Here is a 19,935-nt window from a genome sequence, read left to right as displayed (position 1 = left end):
CTGGCAGAAAGGAGACAAGAAAGACATGAAGAGCATCTCTGTGGCGGAAGATTTGAGCATAGCCAACCACAATCTTCTGGTCTTCAAGAGCAGTTTCTTCAGCTTGCCTTTCTGCTGCTACATTATGCCGCTTCTGCAGTCAGCACAGCTCGCAAGAGCTTCTTACCTGCGGAGGCTTTCCGTTTCCAGCCTTGCCCAGCACCACTCCATGGACGCGCAGGCTCCATCCCTACAACAACAGATGGTGTGTTGATTTCACAGACACCAGCAGGCAGCAGAAGTACTGCCCAGTATGCCCACGTCCCCCCAGAAAACAGAAAGAGGCTACTTGGACAGCCCAAACACAAACTGATTGAGAGTTCACTTCTCACTGCTCCTTCCTGCACTCCAAATGGATGCTCACTTGACATCCCCTGCAGCACTGCACCCGCCCAGAAGGAATACTCAAAATTCATTCCTCCACACTTCACGACAGAGGGCCGAAGAAACTCACTTCTGTATGGCATGAAGGACCGTCCGTCCCTGTTGCGTCCCTCTGTGCGCTGGAAGGCGCGGTCGGATCTCTGGCAGCCTGCTGGCTGCTGCTCCCAACCGCGGGGAACCGCGCCGCGCCGCTTCTGAAGAGAGAAAGGAAGAAACGGTGGTGGGAACGGGCAGCCAAGGCTTGCAGAGAGGTTCCAGATCGTGCCAGAGAGGGGATATCAGAGTGCTGAGACACTGATTATCACTAAGGGAAAAGACGGCCTGAGCCACGTCCACGTTGTTAGCCCAGGCTGTCAGCAGTGAGCGCTGAATGCAACCGGTTACTGAGGTCACCAAGGACCAGCAGGGTTCCCCCTGCTCCGTCCCTTCCCCTTGAGAACAAGAGAAAGGAAGAACCAAGCAGAAGAAGCCCAGCCATACCTTGCCACTCAGACGGCAGCAATTGGAACCGCGGTCGTCTCCGTGCTGAGACATGGCCGCTGAAGGCTCAGAGGATGATGAAGTTCCCAGGCCTCTGTGCACAGGAACTTCCCCGGCCCTTGGAAAGAGCTGCCTTCCCTCTTCCTCCGACTGCCTCGATCCCAAAATCTCCCTTGGGACAGGAACCCTGCAGAGAGTACCGACGAGTGCACACGCGGTGCTTCTGACGGGCTCTCACAGGGTGATCTGTTCCACGGAAGGCCCAGAGCTCAGCCTCGGTGTGCAGCACGCTCACCAGAGCACCAGCTCTGCTCACCAGCTGTGGCGGAAACGCTGCCACCCCAGCAGTGATTGTGACCTCAGCGAGTGCCCGCATCGCTTCCGTGCTTTCATCATAAGTGAAGGAAATGGGCGACTCCCAGATCCACATCTTAGGAAACCACCACCAGGGTCACCCAATGGGGTTATTTGAATAATGGAGAAGTGAAGATGACTCTTGTGCAGCCCATTAAAAACCAGTCAAGACCAGTATGGCCTCAGAGTGGTCAATGGAGTCCCAGGGGAACCCGTAGAAAACGAAACCCAGGGCCTGTGCCAGCATCTGTGTTTGGGGCTTTGAGTCCCAGGGCTGATGTCAGCCTCTCTGGCTGTGGCTTTAAGTCCCAGGGCCAGTGCTGGGCTCCCCGCCTGCGTCTGTGGCCTCAGGCCCTTGGCTGCTTCTGGCCTCTCTAGCTGGGGCTGTGGCTTTAAGCACCTGGACTGGTTCCAGCCTTTCAGACTGTGGCTTTGGTCCCATGGATTGGTACCAAATTTGAAGAAACCAACTGGAGGCTCACCCAATGGGGTTCTGTGAAGCATCAGAAGAGAGAAATACACACGATAATTGTGTAGCCAGGCTGGGTCACCCTCTCACTCTGGCGCTGCATGACTGGAAGCAGGAGTCGTTTCCCCCAGGCTGCATCCAGACTGGGGTCGTTGGAGACAATGGGTCTATGGGGTCTATGGGGACATTGGAGTCAATGGAGTCATTGGGGTCTAGGGGGTCATTGGGTTCAATATGGTCACTTGGGTCAGTAGGGGTCACTGGGGTCAGTGGGGGTCATTGGGGACATTGGTGTCAATGAAGTCATTGGGATTAATGGGGTCAATGGAGTGAATGGGGTTAATGGGGTCAGTGGCTGTTATTGGAGACAATTGGGTCATTGGGGTTTTGGGGGTCATTGAGGTCAATGGGGGTCATGTGGGATTAATGGGGTCTGTGTTGTCAATGGGGTTACTGGGGTCAATGGGGTCATGTGGGGTTAATGGGGTCAGTGGGGTAAATGTGTTGTTGGGGTCATATGGGGTCACGGGTATTCACGGGTATCATTAGAAACATGGGCATTGGTGGGGTCAATGGGGTCACTGGGGTCCTTGGGGTCATTGGGTACATATGGGATCATTTAGATCATTGGGGACAGGGGGGTTATGGGATTCATGTCAGGTCACTGGGGTCACTGGGTCAAAGGCGTCAGTGGGGTCAGTGGGGTCAATGGGGTAATAGCAGGCCAGAAGGGTTTGGGCTTCCAAGCAATCACCAAGCTTTTGGATGAGCCAGCCCTCTGGTTTTTGTGAGGACAGACCCCAACGAGCCCACATAACCCGAATAACCTCCTTGACCCCCACAGACAAGTCCTCCTTGGAAAGCCATCTCGGCAAGGGCAGAATAGCGCTGTTCTTGGGCCGCAGCACTCCATGGCCAGGCGCTGCTCAGACGCTGGGGCTGCATTTCCTCCTGGGCACCCACACATGCTGCGATTCCCCTGCAGGTTCCTGCCTGGTATGTGGCTTCCTGCTGGGGAACTCCTCATCTTCTTCTGCGACTGCCCCCCAACGTCACTACTGCCTCCTCTGGTGCCGTACTGGCAGATGCCTCAGCGTTCATGAGCCTGGACTTCCTGCCTCCCATCAGCAGCTGCTCCTTCATTCAGACTGCAATACCGTCCACTTCCAGCACCAGCAGAGCTGCAAGGCAGAGATGGGAAACGTGGGATTAATGCAAACGCAGAAGCCCAAGGCTGTCCCACCACCACGTATTGCAGCCTTGCAGCCCTGCTTTGCAAGGTCTCCACTCTGCTCCCATCTCAGCAATGGGCCGTGCCGGCCTCTTATTGGTCAGCGGGAGATCCGTCCCACTCCCGCTTGCTTCTCATTGGTCAGCGGCAGCTCCATCCCGCCTCCGTTGGTTTCTCATTGGTCAGATGCGACTCCATCCCACCCCTGGTTGCCTTTGATTGGTCATCGACTACTTCGGCCCACCCCCAGTAGTTTCACATTGCTCAGCGACAGCTTTGTCCCCCGTCCAGCCTCTCATTGGTCAGAGGTAGCTCTGGACCCTCTCTGGCCTCTCATTGGTTACCAGCATCTCCATCACGCACCCAGTGGCCTCTGATTGGTCAGCGGCAGCTCCAGCCCGCCCCCGGTGGCCTCTCATTGGTCAGATGTAGCTCTGTCCCACCCCTCTGGACTCTCATTGGTCAGTGGCAGCTCCATCCTATCCCCACAGGCCTCTTATTTATCATTCTCTGCTTCTTGGAGCCCCTTCCCGCTGCTGCCGCTGCTTTGGGGGAGGGTCCGCTCTGCTCCCAGCTCAACACCGGTCAGTGCCGACCTCTGATTGGTCAGCGAGAGCTCCGTCCCGCTCCCAGTGGACTCTGCATGGTCAGCAGCAGCTCTGAACTGCCCCCGTTAGCCTCTCATTGGTCAAAAGCAGCTCCATCCCTCCCCCCGTTGTTTCTCATTGGTCAACAGCAGCTCCGTCCCACTCCCATCCAGCCTGTCATTGGTCAGCGGCAGCTCTGACCCATGCCAACCTCTGATTGGTCAGCAGCAGCTCTGACCCACCCCCGGTGGACTCTCATTGGTGATTATCAGCTCCATCCCGCCCCTGCTGGCTCTGATTGGTCAGCAGCAGCTCTGACCCGCCCCTGCTGGCCTCTCATTGGTCAGTGGCATTTCCGGCCCTCCCCTTGTCTCTGATTGGTGAGCAGAAGCGCCGCCGGCTCCAATTGGCTGAGGGGCAGTGCGCGCCGTTGGCAACCGGCTCGAAATCGCCCAGCTGTCCCCTCAGACGGCAGCCCGTGGCCGTCCCCTTCGCCGTGGGATGCGGGGATTTGGGGCGGCTGAAGGAGTTGGGGCGGCTGAAGGAGTTGGGGTTCCCACCACCGCAGCGCTGCTGCCCTCACAGGGGCCGGGCCCCCCCGAGCCTCCAGTGCTTGTTGAGGTGCCTCCTGGGGCTGAGGTGGTCTGTGGGTAGAGGGGCAGTGGGGGAGATGTGGTGGCAGTGTAAGAGCTGAGGGGCTTTGGGGGCTCTTGGGGGATGTGGGAGGATATGGGTCTGTAATGTGCTGTGTGGGGATCTCGAGGGATGAGGGGATATTGGTGTGTTTTGGGAATAGAGGGGGATGGAGGGATGTGGGGCCACAGGGGGTGCTATAGAGGGATGTAGGGCTGTGCGTGGGTTGTAGGAGGAGATGGGGCTGTAGGGGGCTGTGTTGGGAATACAGGGAGGGTGTGAGGGGCCATGGGGAGGCCAGAGGGAGAAATGGGACTGTGGGGGGTATAGGGTAGGGCTTTGGGGCGACAGGGGGCTGTAGTGGGTTACAGGGGTGGATATTGGGGGATATGGGGCTGTAGTGGTCTGTGGGGGCTATCGGGAGGGATGTGGGTCTACTGGGGGCTATAGGGGGGCTGCAGAGGGATATAGGGCTGTGTGGGGGTTGTTGGAGGACATGAGGCTATAGGGCGGTAGGGTGGCTCTAGGGTTGGCTCTAGGGGTTTGCGGGGCTTTATGGAGCTTAATTGTATCTCTAGGGGGGCTATGGGGCTCTAGAAAGCTGTGGGGGACTGTAGAAGGGGTATTGGGGTATATGGGAAAAGAGGGGGATGTGGTTGGAATCTAGGGATCTGTGGGCAGCTATTGGGGGATATGGGGCTCTAGGGTGCTGCAGAGTCTTTAGGGAGTGTTTTAGGGCTATATGGGGGATATAGGGGGATTTGGTTCTCTAGGGGGCTGTGGGGGTATAGGGGTGATATGGGTCTGTAGGGGGCTTTGGGAGGAGCTACACGGTTCTATGAGGGGTCTGTAAGGGCTATAGGTGTGTTCGAGGGGGATATGTGGCTCTAGGGGTTTGTGGTCACATGTGGGAGGGTTGAGGGTGCTAGGGGTTGGGGGGGGCTCTAGGGAAGGATGTTGTGCTGTAGGAGATTGTGGGGGCCTGAGGGAGGATATAGGGTGTCTGTGGGGATATAGGGGAGATATGGAGTCTAGAAGGGTTCTTAGGGGGATATGAGGCTGGATATGGGAGAGTGTGGGGGGCTCTCGAGGGAGTCTAGGGCCAGTGTGGGTCTGTGGGGAGCTATAAGGGGAGATTGGGCTTTAGGGGCTGGGGGACTGTAGGGAGGGTCTTAGGGCTGTAGAGGGGACATGGGGTGCTATGGGGCTGTAGGGAGCAGGGGAATATTATGACGCTGTAGGGGGCTATTGGGGGAGCTATATGGTTCTATGGGGAGGCTATAGGAGCTTTATAGGTGGTTATGGGGCTTTAGGGAGCTGTGGGTGGTCTGTAGAAGGGTTCTAGTAGGGTAGGAGGCTATAGGGGGCTGTGGAGGGGATATAGGGAGATATGGGGTAGTAGTGAATTTTTAGGGGGTTGTGGTGGGATGTAAGAGTGTATAGGATGATAGGGGGCCAGGGAGGGTCTGTAGAGAGGGATGTTATGCTGGAGAAGGTATGGGGGGCTAAAATGGGCGTTTGGGGGTTACAGAGGGGTTGTGGTGGGCTATTTGGGGATATAGGGAGATATAAGGCTATAGTTTGGAGGATGTGGTCTTCTAAGGGGCTGTGTGGGTCCATAGGATGATCTGGAGCTATAGGGTGATCTCTAAAGGGATGTGGGGCTAGAAGGCTCTCCCTTCCTTCTTTCCCCCCTTTCCACAGCAGGGAGGGTGAAATGCTAGTCATGAAATTGAAACTGGAACTGGAGTTGTATTGGAATAGAATATGATGCTTTTGTGGTCTTCAATCTGAAACGTGTTTTCTCCTTGGGTTTAAGTAATCTGTTTATGTTTAATGATTATGCTTAATAATCTAATCATGTTTCATAATGTCTCTGGAGAAGGTTTCAGTCTGCAGTCTGCTGATCTGAAAGAAAGAAGGCGGCTTTTGGAGGACTTAATCATTGCGAGTCGAGCTGCTGCTGAACCTCCCCTTCCAACATCCAGCAGGTGAGGATGTTGTGCATCTCAGCCCTCCCTCCCTGCACGGTAGCAGCGATTCTAATCAAACCTCTGAACTCCCAGGTTTGTTCTGCAGGCCCCAATGATGGCACAGGCATGAAAGAGCCCAGAGCTCGTCGCTGGGGAGAGGCTGCGTATGGCGTTGTGAAGGGAGAGATGGAGGAGGGGTTTGAGCAGCGCTGTGCAGGAATGAACGGCTGGTAAGAGAAGAGGTGTGTGTGCTGAGAGCAAGGGCTGTACGGCTCCTCTCTGTGTTCTCACAGGAAGTGCACGGCAGAGCTCCTTGCTCTCTGTTCTTTCTTGCAAGGCTGCGGCGCTTCAAAGTGCGCTGTGGGTGGGCAGCGCGATGACAGCCCAAGGGTGGCACCAGGAGATGCAGCGCAGCCCTCTGCAGCAGCAGGGTGCATTGATTGGTCTTGCTCATTCTTGAAGGAGAAGGTGTGTTTAGCTGCCAACTTTGGTGGCTCCATAGCATGTGCTGAAGGCTTTGGGGCCCTTCCTGTGTTCCTCACGACCTAAGGCAGTGAAGGACTTCCCTTGCTCTGTAGGAATGGTTCCTGTGCAAGGGCATGGTCGTCTGCCTGTAGCAGATACTGAAGGTTGTGGTGTTGTGACTGCAGTGATGGAGTTGGCTTTAGAATGGCAATTGCACTCTGCTCACGTGCAGCTCTTTCTGACACAGGCAGGAGTCGGGCAGCGGTACTGCAGCTCCTCTGGCAGCTTTGCAGCTCAGTTGGGAAGCAGAAGATGTGGATGTGAAAGAAGAAGTCCGTTGCTGGGACGTTCCCCTGTTCTTCCCCCAGCTGTCCCCTTGCCTCAGCCTGGATTCCCCTTGCGTTCCTGTAGAATTCCCTTCCATCCCCCTGGCTGCCCCTTGCTTTCCCCAAGGCTGCCCTTTCATTTCTCATGACAGCCCACCCATCATTCCCTCAGAGCCCCAATGTCCTTCCAAGTGTTTCCCAGCAAGACCCCTAGAGACACCCTGTAGCCCCCCACAGAGCCCTGGAGCCCCTCAAGGACCCCCTCAGACGCAGTACACCTCCCCCGTAGCTGGCCCATACCCACATGGTGCCCCACAATCCCCAGCATCACCCCATGTCCCCCACTGGGCTTCCACGGAGTCCTCCTATTTCCTCCCTCAGACCTCCTTTACACCTCCAAGATCCCCCCTGGGAACTCCCTGAACCCCAGGGAACCCCATGTTCCCTGACAGGTCCCCATCACCATGCCAGGACCCCCATAGCCCATCTTTGGCCTCTCCTCCCCCTGACCTGCCTCCAGATCCCGTACAACCTCCCGGTGCTGTGGCATGGATGGCTTCTGCAGGTGAGGAATGAGGAGCTGGAGAAGGTGTAGGGCACAGATGTGGGTGAAAGTGAAGTGGGCGGCACTGGGGATACTGGGGAACACGGATCAGAACATGGGTGGATTTGGGGAGGATAAGGGGATGTGGACCACAGCCTACAGGAGCAGAGTGCTTCACAGGAGAAGGCGAGGTGTGAGGTACAGGTGGGACTTGTGGGTGCCGAGACATGACGTGGCATGGGTACGTGGGGGGTTTGGGGGCTCGTGGGGAGAGGTTTGGGGTCAGAATGGGGGATGTGGAGTGGTGTTGGAGTGCATTCATTGATTTCTTCCTGAGAGGGGATTGGGGTTCTTTTCGGTCTAATGTTGAAGCCCTGATCCATCACCCCACATGAGCCCAGAACCCCAGAAAAGTCCGCGTGACCACAAGGCTCCACATGTCCCATAACCCTGTGAGCACCGTAACCCCATATGAGGCTGTGGGCAGGGATAGGTCTGTTCCTGCATTGTTCAGGGGGTACTATAAGGTGGCTCTGGGGCCGCTGTAGGTCAGCAGCCTGTATATTCCCCTGACGCTCATCTTGCCCTCATCTTGGGGGGCAAGATGGAGGTCAAGGGGTTAGTTGGGAACTATGGAAGAAGTTCCATGAGTGTATCCCATAGCTGCCCATGGCAGCCCCAGAGCCATCGTAGAGCAGCCCCAGAGTAGCCCCATCACTGCCCACAGCCCGTGGCCAGCAGCAGTTCCACCAGCAGCAGTGTGTTGGGTAAAGGCAGCTCAGCTTTACCCAACTGCAGCAGTGCAGTTGGGTAAAGGCACAACCCTGTGAGGCTTCCCCACATCCCGGCACTTCCACCCAAGTACCTGTGGGGTGTGCGAGAAATGCTCACATCCCGGTTGTTCCACCAGGCACAGCTCTCAGTGCAGCAGCAAAGCTCATTCCTGATTGCTGTGGCATTACTGCACTATGCTCTGTGAGCTCCTTCTGCTCCTGTAGCTCTCCTCCCATGGCACCCACTGCTCTCCTGTTCCCCCTTGGCTGGGCACTGCAGGCTCACAGTCTCCACCACGCATCCGCTGTGCAGTTTTTCCAGGTGTCGTCTATGGCCAACGTGTTCCTTTCGGGCTGATTGTGTGCTTTTCTATGCAGACAGGCAGGCAGGCAGGATTTCTTGCAGCTGTTGCACGTGCTGGGTCTCATGCTCCGTCCTGCAGCTGTGCCTTATCTCGTGTGCACTCTCCACCTCCCCCTGGTCAGAACGTCCTGGCCCTGCTGTGCTCTGCTCAGCATCTGTCTGCTGCACAATGACACAGCTGTCACACTGAGCCTGCCTTGTGCTATCCCTGCAGATGTTGGATGATTTCCTAAGCCAGTCTCCCACCTGTAACCGCTCGGGTGATTTCCAGCAGCACACAGCTGGCACACAGAGCCATGCTGACCACGGCAGGGTGCAGCTCCTTGTTGCAGTCCCGTAGCGGTGGGTGGCCGTGCCAAAGGGGGATCCCACCGCTGCTGCTCTCCATCCTTCTGCGCTCGTTCTGCACCACCGTGCATTCTTTCCTCCTCGTGCTGCACTGCCCTCAGAGTGCTCTGCCCATTTCTCGGGGTCGTTGCAGCAGCTGCTGCAAGTGCTGATGTTGGAGCAGTTTCTTCCCCACCGCGAGATCCCTTCCAAGAGGCACTGCCCCTACTGCTGCAACGGCCCCAGTCTGGGACGCCCTTTTGTAAGGAGTTGTGTTGTTCATTCTGCAGCTGACTTGGATTTCTTCTCCCACTGTCCCGTGAAGGTGTTGATTTGCTTCAGTCCATCCCTGCTCCGTTCCTGGCTCTGGTATCCCTTGTGGCCACAGAGCACTGCAGCAGCAAAGCTCCAGTCCCTTCCCCGGTCTCAGTGGGAATTGAGGTCATTGTAGTCAATGGGCTCATTGGGGTCTATGGAGACATTGGATTCAATGGGGTCACTGGGGTCAATGGGGGTCATTGGGGTCAGTGGGGTCAATGGAATCATTGTATTATATGGTGTCATTGGGGTCAATGGGGATCACTTGGGGTCAATGGGGTCACTGAGGCAATGGGGGTCATTGTGCTCAGTGGGGTCATTGGAGTCAATGAGGTCATTGAGGCAATGGGGACCATTGGGGTCAGTGAGGGCTGATGGAATCATTGAGGTCATTGAATTTACACGGATTATTAGTGTCAATGGGGTCATTGTAATCAATGGAGTCATTGGGGTCAATTGGGTCATTGGCGTCAATGGTTTTAATGGGGTCAGTAGTTGTCAGTGGGGTCACTTGGGGTCATTGTGGTCAGTGGGGTCATTGGAGTCAATGAGGTCATTGAGGCCATTGGGTCATTGTGGTCTATGGTGTCATTGGAGTCAATGGGGACATAGAGGTCAATGGGGACCTTTGGGTCAATGAGGGTTGATGGAATCATTGAGGTCATTGAATTCACAGGGGTTATTGGAGTCAATGGGGTCGTTGTAGTCAATGGAGTCATTGGGGTCAATTGGGTCATTGGGGTCAATGGTTTTAATGGGGTCAGTAGGGGTCAGTGGGGTCAGTGGGGGTTATTGGAGACAATTGAGTCACTGGGGTTATTGGGGTCATTGAGGTCAATGGGGGTCACTAGGGTTAATGGGGTCTGTGTTGTCTATGGGGTTGCTGGGGTCAATGGGGTCATGTGGGGTTAATGGGGTCAGTGGGGTAAATGTGTTGTTGGGGTCATATGGGGTCATTGGGTACATGTGGGATCATTTAGATCATTGGGGACAGTAGGGTTATAAGGTTCATGTGAGGTCACTGGGGTCACTGGGTCAAAGGGGTCAGTGGGATCAGTGGGGTCATTGGGGTAATAGCAGGCCAGAAGGGTTTGGGCTTCCAAGCAATCACCAAGCTTTTGGATGAGCCAGCCCTCTGGTTTTTGTGAGGACAGACCCCAACGAGCCCACAGAACCCAAATAACCTCCTTGACCCCCACAGACAAGTCCTCCTTGGAAAGCCATCTCGGCAAGGGCAGAATAGCGCTGTTCTTGGGCCGCAGCACTCCATGGCCAGGCGCTGCTCAGACGCTGGGGCTGCATTTCCTCCTGGGCACCCACACATGCTGCGATTCCCCTGCAGGTTCCTGCCGGGTTTGTGGCTTCCTGATGGGGAACTCCTCATCTTCTTCTGCGACTGCCCCCCAACGTCACTACTGCCTCCTCTGGTGCCGTACTGGCAGATGCCTCAGCGTTCATGAGCCTGGACTTCCTGCCTCCCATCAGCAGCTGCTCCTTCATTCAGACTGCAATACCGTCCACTTCCAGCACCAGCAGAGCTGCAAGGCAGAGATGGGAAACGTGGGATGAATGCAAACGCAGAAGCCCAAGGCTGTCCCACCACCACGTATTGCAGCCTTGGAAAGTCAGCTGCAACTACAACCTCTGTCAGAATCAAAACGGGCACCGTACATTACGGGTGACCTCTGAACTGAAGGAATTACCACAGTCGGAAATACATACTGAAATTGCTTATTTCTCTGTAGGTGGTTACGGCTGTATTCTTTGGCTTTGGGGAAAATGTGGACTTGGAATTGAAGGATACAAGGAAAAGGAGCAGCACTTGGCAACTCCTGCAAACTGAGCAGTGCGGGGAAGATTGTGTCATTTCTTCTCCTGGCCTCTCATTGGTCAGATGCAACTCTGTGTCACCCCTCTGGACTCTCATTGGTCAGCGGCAGCTCCATCCTATCCCCACAGCCCTCTTATATATCATTCTTTGCTTCTTGGAGCCCCTTCCTGCTGCTGCCGCTGCTTTGGGGGAGGGTCCGCTCTGCTCCCAGCTCAACGCCGGCCCGTGCCGACCTCTGATTGGTCAGCGAGAGCTCGGTCCCACTCCTGGTGGACTCTACATGGTCAGCAGCAGCTCCAACCCGCCCCTGTTAGCCTCTCATTGGTCAGATGCAGCTCCATCCCTCCCCCTGTTGTTTCTCATTAGTCAGCAGCAGCTCCGTCCCACTCCCATCCAGCCTCTCATTGGTTAGCGGCAGCTCTGACCCATGCCGGCCTCTGATTGGTCAGCAGCAGCTCTGACCCACCCCCGGTGGCCTCTAATTGGTGATCGGCAGCTCCAGCCTGCTCCTGCTGGCTCTCATTGGTCAGCAGCAGCTCTGATCCACCCCCGGTGGCCTCTCATTGGTGATCGGCAGCTCCATCCCGTCCCTGCTGGCCTCTCATTGGTCAATGGCATTTCTGGCCCTCCTCCAGTCTCTGATTGGTGAGCGGAAGCACTGCCTTCTCCAATTGACTGAGGGGCAGAGCGCGCCGTTGGCAACCGGCTCGGAATCGCCCAGCTGTCCCCTCAGACGGCAGCCCGTGGCCGTCCCCTTCGCCGTGGGATGCGGGGATTTGGGGCGGCTGAAGGAGTCGGGGCCCCCACCGCTGTAGCGCTGCTGCCCACAATGGGGCCTGGAACCCCGAGCATCCAGCTCTGCTCGCAGTGCCCCCCAAGGCTGAGGTGGTCTGTGGGTGTAGGGGCAGTGGCGGAGATGTGGTGGGGATGTGGGAGCTGAGGGGCTTTGGGGGCTATTGGGGGATGTGGGAGGATATGGGGCTGTAGGGTGCTGTGTGCGGATCTCGAGGGATATGGGGATATCGGTGGGTTTTGGGAATAGAGGGGGATGGAGGGATGTGGGGCCACAGGGGGTGCTATAGAGGGATCCAGGGCTGTGAGTGGGTTGTAGGAGGAGATGGGGCTGTAGGGGGCTGTGTTGGGAATCCAGGGAGGGTGTGAGGGGCCATGGGGAGGCCAGAGGGAGAAATGGGACTGTAGGGGGTATAGGGTAGGGCTTTGGGTCGACAGGGGGCTGTCGTAGGTTATAGGGGTGGATATTGGGGGATATGGGGCTGTAGTGTTCTGTGGGGGCTATTGGGAGGGATGTGGGGCTATCAGGGGCTTTAGGAGGGCTGTAGAGGTATATAGGGATTTGCGCTGTTTGTTGGGGGATATGAGGCTATAAGGTGCTAGGGTGGCTCTATGCGTATGTGGGGTTTTAGGGAGCTTAATTGTGTCTCTAGGGGGGCTATTGGGCTCTGGAAAGCTGTGGTGGACTGTAGAAGGGGTATTGGGGTATATGGGAAAAGAGGGGGCTGTGGTTGGGATCTAGAGATCTGTGGGGAGCTTGTGGGGGATATGGGGCTCTAGGGTGCTGTGGGGTCTTTAGGGAGAGTTTTAGGGCTATATGGGGGATATAGGGAGATTTGGTTCTCTAGGGGGCTGTGGGGGTATAGGGGTGATATGGGTCTGTAGGGGGCTTTGGGAGGAGCTCCACGGTTCTCTGAGGGGGCTGTAAGGGCTATAGGTGTGTTCGAGGGGGATATGTGGCTCTGGGGGTTTGTGGCAACATGTGGGAGGGTTGCGGGTGCTAGGGGTTGGGGGGGGGCTCTAGGGCAGGATGTTGTGCTGTAGGAGATTGTGGGGGCCTGAGGGAGGATATAGGGTGTCTGTGGGGGGCTGTTGGGGGATATAGAGGAGATATGGAGTATAGTAGGGTTCTGGGGGGATATGAGGTTGGATATGGGAGAGTGTGGGGGTCTCTGGAGAGGGTCTAGGGCCAGTGTAGGGCTGTGGGTAGCTGTAAGGGGTGATGGGGCTTTAAAGGCTGGGGGACTGTAGGGAGGGTGTTAGGGCTGTAGGGGGGATATGGGGTTCTATGGGGCTTTAGGTAACAGGGGAATAATATGTCGCTGTAGGGTGGTATTGGGGGAGCTCTATGGTTCTATGGGGAGGCTATAGGAGGCAGTGGGAGAGCTATAGCAAGTTTATAGGTGGTTATGTGGCTATAGGGTTCTGTGGGTGGGCTGTAGGAGGGTTCTAGTAGGGTAGGAGGCTATAGGGGGCTATGGAGGAGATATAAGGAGACATGGGGCAATTGTGGGTTTTTAGGGGGCTGTGGTGGGCTGTGTGAGGGTATAGGATGATAGAGGGCCGGAGAGGGTTTCTAGAGAGGGATGTTATGCTGGAGAAGGTATGGGGGGGGATAAATGAGGGCTTTGGAGGTTATGAAGGGGCTCTTTTGGGCTCTTTGGAGATATAGGGAGATCTGAGGCTATAGTTTGGAGGATGTGGTCCTCTAAGGGGCTGTGTGGGTCCATAGGATGATCTGGAGCTATAGGGTGATCTCTAAAGGGATGTGGGGCTAGAAGGCTCTCCCTTCCTTCTTTCCCCCCTTTCCACAGCAGGGAGGGTGAAATGCTAGTCATGAAATTGAAATTGGAACTGAAGTTGTCTTGGAATAGAATATGGTGCTTTTGTGGTCTTCAATCTGAAACGTGTTTTCTCCTTGGGTTTAGGTAATCTGTTTATCTTTAATGATTATGCTTAATAATCTAATCATGTTTCATAATGCCTTTTGAAAAGGTTTCAGTCTCACCGCGAGATCCCCTCCAAGAGGCACTGCCCCTACTGCTGCAACGGCCCCAGTCTGGGACGCCCTTTTGTAAGGGGTTGTGTTGTTCGTTCTGCAGCTGACTTGGGTTTCTTCTGCCACTGTCCCATGAAAGAGTTGATTTGCTTCAGTCCATCCCTGCTCCGTTCCTGGTTCAAGCCAAGCTCCAGTCCCTTCCCTGGTCTCCGTGGGATCGGTTTGTTCTGTTCTCATGCACTTACAGAAACAGAAGCTACGCACCCACCAAACCCTGGGACAGGTATTTCCCTACAGAAGCATTCATGTCCTTCTCCTGGCCCCTTTGGCCAGTTCCCAGCTCTCCAAACTGAGGCATACGGCTGCAGCCCTCCCCATGGCTTCTTTGGGGCAGCTGTGGGGCAGCCCCACCCCGAGGAGGAGATGCCTTTTCCCCACACGCAGCTGGTTCTACGGACACATGGGGTGAGGACGTGGGGTTGTGGGTCACATGGGGGTCCTGCAGGGTCACAGAGTTACAAGGTGATGTGGGGCTATGGGTTCAGGTGGGGTTCTGAGTCACAGTGATGGGGTCAGATGGTAGGGACAGGGAGTTACGGATCACATGGGTTGTATGTTTGGGTGAGGTGGGGGCAGGGATCCCAGAGTTATGGGGCCACATGGCATTGGGTCACAGCGTGATGGGTGCAGGCAGAGTCAGGGCGTCACAGGGTCATGTGGGGGTATGGTTCCCCCAGAGCTGTGGGTTGCGTGCAGCCATGGGGTCACGCACATACAGCGTGATGAGGTCATCTTGGGTTATTGCTCATGTGGGGTTACGGCTCAGGGCCCCACGTTTGGGCCACAGGGACGCCCAGTCCCCTCTCAGGATGAATTGAAACCACTACAACCCACCCCCCCCTCACCCCCCCCGCTCTTTTTACCTCAAATTGCTCCCCACATCCTCCCATACCCCCTATGTCTCCATACTACGCCATGTACCTGTTTCCCACCTGCAGCCCACATCTTGTCTTCTCTTGGACAGCATTCTGCTCCTGCAGCCTGTGTTCCCATATCCCCCGATGTCCCTATATCCCTCCCACACCCCCCACAGAGCCCCATAGCTCCTAAAGGACCTTCTCCCGGTACACCTCCCCCCAGCAACCTGGGACCTCACAGAGCTCCACAGTCCCCAGCAGCACCCCACGTCCCCCTCTGAGCTCCCACTGAACTCCCCTATTTCCTCCTTCAGACATCCTTAACCTCTTCAGCCCCCTCCGCCCCGGCTTCTCGGACTCCCACAGTTTCTGAGAGGACCGCCATCACCATCCCAGGATCCCCATATCCCACCGACGAGGAACCCCACAGCAAAACACATCTCAGGATGGGGCTCCAGCTGTGCCCTGACGCGTTCATTCAAGAGAGGAGAATGAATGAGCGTAAGGGGGCGACTTTCCTTCTGACATTGCCCACCACCTGCGTGTTGGATGTGCCGTGCCAGCAGCATTTTGTCCTCGAGCTGTGAGTGCAAGTATGCATGCATACGGGGGTGTGCAGAGATGGTGCTGAACATCCGAGCGTGCATTGCACGTGGCTGTGTGCACGGTGCTTGCAGGTGAAAGTTTTGCATGTGTGCGCATGCACATGGCTGTGTGCAAGGCCAGGAGCATGCGCTCGTGTCGTCGTGCACGTGGGTGTGCAAAGGGATGGAGTGCACGCATGTGTATGTATGCATGAACACGGGAGAGTGCATCAAGGTCTTTGCACAAGGCCATTTGTTTTATCACACTTTTGCGTGTACATGAATGGAGTACGCACACAGGGCTGTGCAAGGATGCGATTCCACGTGTGTGTGAATGCACAGGTGTGTGTGCAGGGAAATCTTTGCACTTGGGTGTATGGTTCTGCACACATCCCTGCACACAGATGCGCGTGCAAGGGAGCAGCGGAGGCTCCTGGGAACAGGAGATTGCTGGGAGCAGCAGAACTCCCGTGAGAGTGCTGGAGAGCACAGGGCCGGGAAGCACAGCTCCGCAGCACTGCGCTCTGCACAACAGCCTGCAGGACGGCACGGAGCGCTGACAGAACCAGGACACAGCGCCATAGCAGGCACTGCAAAGGAAACAGCTCCATCCCAGCCGCAACAGTGACAGGCAGGCAGGCACTGGGGAGGGCTGCACGGCAGAGGGACGCCCTCTGAGTGCCACAACCTGGAGCGCTGTCTGCAAGCAGAACAGTGCCAGGATGGCAGCCTGGTGGTCCTAAGCTGCAGAGATGCTGCTCTGGACCAACAGCCTGTCATTTTTTCAGAAAACGCCGTCCTTTTGCTGAACTTTGCTCATTGTACACCCGTCATCACAGCAAAAAACGCTCAGTGCTGCCCTGGGAAACTCAGCAATCTCCACAGCATTGCTCTCCAAGTTAGCACGCTCATGGCCAGGCTTTGTTCCCAGCAGCTCTTTGCACGTGCTTTGCAGACAGTCTGTTTGTGGGCAGTGCAAAGGACTGCTGCATCCATTGCATCACTGGACGGCAGCATTTGCTGACGGAGCTGTGGCAGTTCTGAGCGAGCGCCGCGAGACCAATAACGAGGAGGTGGTGCAGCAGCTCTCCGAGTGCCGCTGGACAAATCAGGCCGTGCGCTCTTTGTGAATCTATAAATTTGACTGGTGTTTAATGACTACGTTTGAAGGTGGAGTGCTGAGATGGGCGGCACTCAGTGCTGCCCTGTAACGCCGCGCACTGCAGAAGCTGCTTCCTGCTTATGCTCCTCCTCTCAGTCCTTCAGCTGCAGCTTCTGCATCATCTCCACAAGGCTGTCCACTGCGGAGGCCTGGGAAGAAACGGAGCGAGGGTAGAAACAGGACACCACTTCCCTCGGGATTTTACAGTCTCTTCCTTTCATGTGTGACAGACAGAGGCCCTGAGAACAACAAGAGCCGTGTCTGTGTTCACCAAGGACTCACCTCTGCACGTGCAGCAGCAGCTCTGAGGGCAGCCTTCTTCAGCTCCACTCTCCTCTCTTTCTGTCGCTGTCTTCTTGCTATAAGGCAAAAAAAAAAGATGAATGCATTTTGTCATCAGCAGAACCTCAGAAACATTGGTGCCGTACAAGCAGAAGGCAGCAAAAAGACAGAGGAAATGGGACTAGGAAGCCTCCCTGTGAATGACATTTCCAGGGGAACGTGCAGAAGACCACCATGGAGTTAACGAGAAGAGACAGGGTTACACATTCTGGCACCTCACTGCCTTTGGACTTTGTTGCCTTCCACTCTTTTCCCCTCCATGGAGTAGGAAAAAGCAAAGCCAACCCTAAGCAAACTCAGTGTGCTCGCACAGGGAAATGCCTCAGCACGGCGGGTACCACAGCACCTTCTCACCTCTTTGCTTGGAGCTCCGAGCAGCAGCAGGCCCAGGGTGTGCTGCTGGAGCCGGCACGCCGTCTCCACTCGGCCCCTTCACTCTCTTATTGGAAGGCAGCTGAGCTGCTGTTGGTTTCCCTTCCTCCAAGGCCTTGCGTTTATATCCAGCCAGGGTGTTGGAGACAGAGCGGGGGCACACGGCAGGGGAAGGTCTTCCCCCTGTGCTGGGACCTGCTCTTCTAAGAGGACCTCCAGCCTGGTGTGGAGCCTGAGCTGCTGCTCTTTGACATGCTCTCTCAGTATGGACCTGCTGGACCACTTTGACATAGATTTTGTCATTTGGCTCAGCACCAATCTCTGTTAAGAAAGGAAAAATAAGGAGATTTAATGAGAGCCCAACACTACTTTCCGTCTGCAAAACGGGTCACAATACCAGGACATCTCATCTCGAGTGCTCACGGTCATGGATCATAGGATCTTGGCTGGACTGTGGGTTCACATTTCTAATCAGCACAGGAATGCTTACTGTACATGCCAGGGATTAAGACCAGAACCAACACACAACGGCCACAGTCCCAGGAAAGGACGGACAGAAAGCCTCACTAGAGAGAGAGTGCACCAAACCCAGGTGCCTGCTGTGTGTCCGTACCTCTCTTTGGTGCTGTGCCACACTGGGCGCTTCTGCCTTGCCTTTCTGCAAGGCTGCGCTTTGCTGGAAGGCCGCTCGCATCAGCTTCTGGCAGAAAGGAGACAAGAAAGACATGAAGAGCATCTCTGTGGCGGAAGATTTGAGCACAGCCAACCACAGTCTTCTAATCCTCAAGAGCAGTTTCTTCAGCTTGCCTTTCTGCTGCTACAACATTATGCCGCTTCTGCAGTCAGCACAGCTCGCAAGAGCTTCTTACCTGCGGAGGCTTTGCGTTTCCAGCCTTGCCCAGCACCACTCCGTGGACGCGCAGGCTCCGTCCCTACAACAACAGATGGTGTGATGACTTCACAGACACCAGCAGGCAGCAGAAGCACTGCCCAGTATGCCCACGTCCCCCCAGAAAACAGAAAGATGCTACTTGGACAGCCCAAACACAAACTGATTGAGAGTTCACTTCTCACTGCTCCTTCCTGCACTCCAAATCGATGCTCACTTGACATCCCCTGCAGCGCTGCACCCGCCCAGAAGGAATACTCAAAATTCATTCCTCCACACTTCACGACAGAGGGCTGAAGAAACTCACTTCTGTATGGCATGAAGGACCGTCCGTCCCTGTTGCGTCCCTCTGTGCGCTGGAAGGCGCGGTCGGATCTCTGGCAGCCTGCTGGCTGCTGCTCCCAACCGCGGGGAACCGCGCCGCGCCGCTTCTGAAGAGAGAAAGGAAGAAACGGTGGTGGGAACGGGCAGCCAAGGCTTGCAGAGAGGTTCCAGATCGTGCCAGAGAGGGGATATCAGAGTGCTGAGACACTGATTATCACTAAGGGAAAAGACGGCCTGAGCCACGTCCGCGTTGTTAGCCCAGGCTGTCAGCAGTGAGCGCTGAATGCAACCGGTTACTGAGGTCACCAAGGACCAGCAGGGCTCCCCCTGCTCCGTCCCTTCCCCTTGAGAGCAAGAGAAAGGAAGAACCAAGCAGAAGAAGCCCAGCCATACCTTGCCACTCAGACGGCAGCAATTGGAACCGCGGTCGTCTCCGTGCTGAGACATGGCCGCTGAAGGCTCAGAGGAAGCTGAAGATCCCAGGCCTCTGTGCACAGGAACTTCCCCGGCCCTTGGAAAGAGCTGGCTTCCCTCTTCCTCCGACTGCCTCGATCCCAAAATCTCCCTTGGGACAGGAACCCTGCAGAGAGTACCGACGAGTGCACACGCGGTGCTTCTGACGGGCTCTCACAGGGTGATCTGTTCCACGGAAGGCCCAGAGCTCAGCCTCGGTGTGCAGCACGCTCACCAGAGCACCAGCTCTGCTCACCAGCTGTGGCGGAAACGCTGCCACCCCAGCAGTGATTGTGACCTCAGCGAGTGCCCGCATCGCTTCCGTGCTTTCATCATAAGCGAAGGAAATGGGGGACTCCCAGATCCACATCTTAGGAAACCAACACCAGGGTCACCCAGTGGGGTTATTTGAATAATGGAGAAGTGAAGATGACTCTTGTGCAGCCCATTAAAAACCAGTCAAGACCAGTATGGCCTCAGAGTGGTCAATGGAGTCCCAGGGGAACCCATAGAAAACGAAACCCAGGGCCTGTGCCAGCATCTGTGTTTGGGGCTTTGAGTCCCAGGGCTGATGTCAGCCTCTGCGGCTGTGGCTTTAAATCCCAGGGCCAGTGCTGGGCTCCCCGCCTGCGTCTGTGGCCTTAGGCCCTTGGCTGCTTCTGGCCTCTCTAGCTGGGGCTGTGGCTTTAAGCCCCTGGACTGGTGCCAGCCTTTCAGGCTGTGGTTTTGGTCCCCAGGATTGGTACCAAATTTGAAGAAACCAACAGGAGGCTCACCCAATGGGTGATCATGGGTGTCACTGGGGTTAGTGGGGGTCAGTGCGGTTAATGGGGTTATTGGAGTCAATGGGGTCATTAGGGTCAATGGGAGTCACTGGCGTCAATGGGGCAAGGGGGGTCACTGCGGTCAATGAAGGTTATTCGTGTCATTGGAGTCAGTGGGGTTACTGGGGTCAGTGTGGGTCATTTGGGTTATTGGGGTCATTGGGGTCTATAAGGCTCCT

The 19,935-nt window shown here is 55.9% G+C and overlaps 2 protein-coding genes and 2 long non-coding RNA genes across 6 annotated transcripts; 2 read left to right on the top strand and 2 right to left on the bottom strand.

Annotated features, from left to right (window-relative positions):
* Positions 1-122: 122 nt before the first annotated feature.
* Positions 123-1,220, bottom strand: LOC121107070 (zinc finger CCCH domain-containing protein 11A-like). The gene is made up of 3 exons (XM_040649264.2): positions 904-1,220; positions 494-617; positions 123-229 (listed from the first exon to the last, which is right to left on the bottom strand). The coding sequence occupies exons 1-3, from the start codon at positions 955-957 to the stop codon at positions 123-125; spliced, it is 285 nt and encodes a 94-aa protein (XP_040505198.1). The 5' UTR covers positions 958-1,220.
* Positions 1,221-3,990: 2,770 nt separating this feature from the next.
* On the top strand, positions 3,991-10,988 carry LOC112531468. Of its 2 annotated transcripts, none has more exons than XR_005840476.2 (5): positions 3,991-4,165; positions 6,063-6,168; positions 6,244-6,618; positions 6,863-7,506; positions 10,610-10,988. It is a non-coding gene; the product is annotated as an uncharacterized LOC112531468 (long non-coding RNA). The 2 variants fall into 2 exon arrangements; XR_005840477.2 differs by lacking the exon at positions 10,610-10,988 and adding an exon at positions 9,240-9,454.
* Positions 10,989-11,807: 819 nt separating this feature from the next.
* Positions 11,808-16,917, top strand: LOC112531478. Of its 2 annotated transcripts, none has more exons than XR_005840484.2 (2): positions 11,808-11,983; positions 13,993-16,917. It is a non-coding gene; the product is annotated as an uncharacterized LOC112531478 (long non-coding RNA). The 2 variants fall into 2 exon arrangements; XR_005840485.1 differs by lacking the exon at positions 11,808-11,983 and adding an exon at positions 13,215-13,818.
* A 170-nt stretch (positions 16,918-17,087) lies between these two features.
* Positions 17,088-19,189, bottom strand: LOC121107064 (zinc finger CCCH domain-containing protein 11A-like). The gene is made up of 4 exons (XM_040649250.2): positions 18,873-19,189; positions 18,136-18,586; positions 17,880-17,966; positions 17,088-17,587 (listed from the first exon to the last, which is right to left on the bottom strand). Exons 1-4 carry the CDS (start codon positions 18,924-18,926, stop codon positions 17,217-17,219), a joined length of 963 nt encoding a protein of 320 aa, XP_040505184.1. The 5' UTR covers positions 18,927-19,189; the 3' UTR covers positions 17,088-17,216.
* Between the last annotated feature and the right edge of the window lie 746 nt (positions 19,190-19,935).

Source organism: Gallus gallus, chromosome 17 (genome assembly GCF_016699485.2).
Source record: "Gallus gallus isolate bGalGal1 chromosome 17, bGalGal1.mat.broiler.GRCg7b, whole genome shotgun sequence".
NCBI lineage: Eukaryota > Metazoa > Chordata > Aves > Galliformes > Phasianidae > Gallus > Gallus gallus.
The sequence above is the reverse complement of the archived record's forward strand: the minus strand, read 5'-3'. Positions and strand labels throughout refer to the sequence as shown.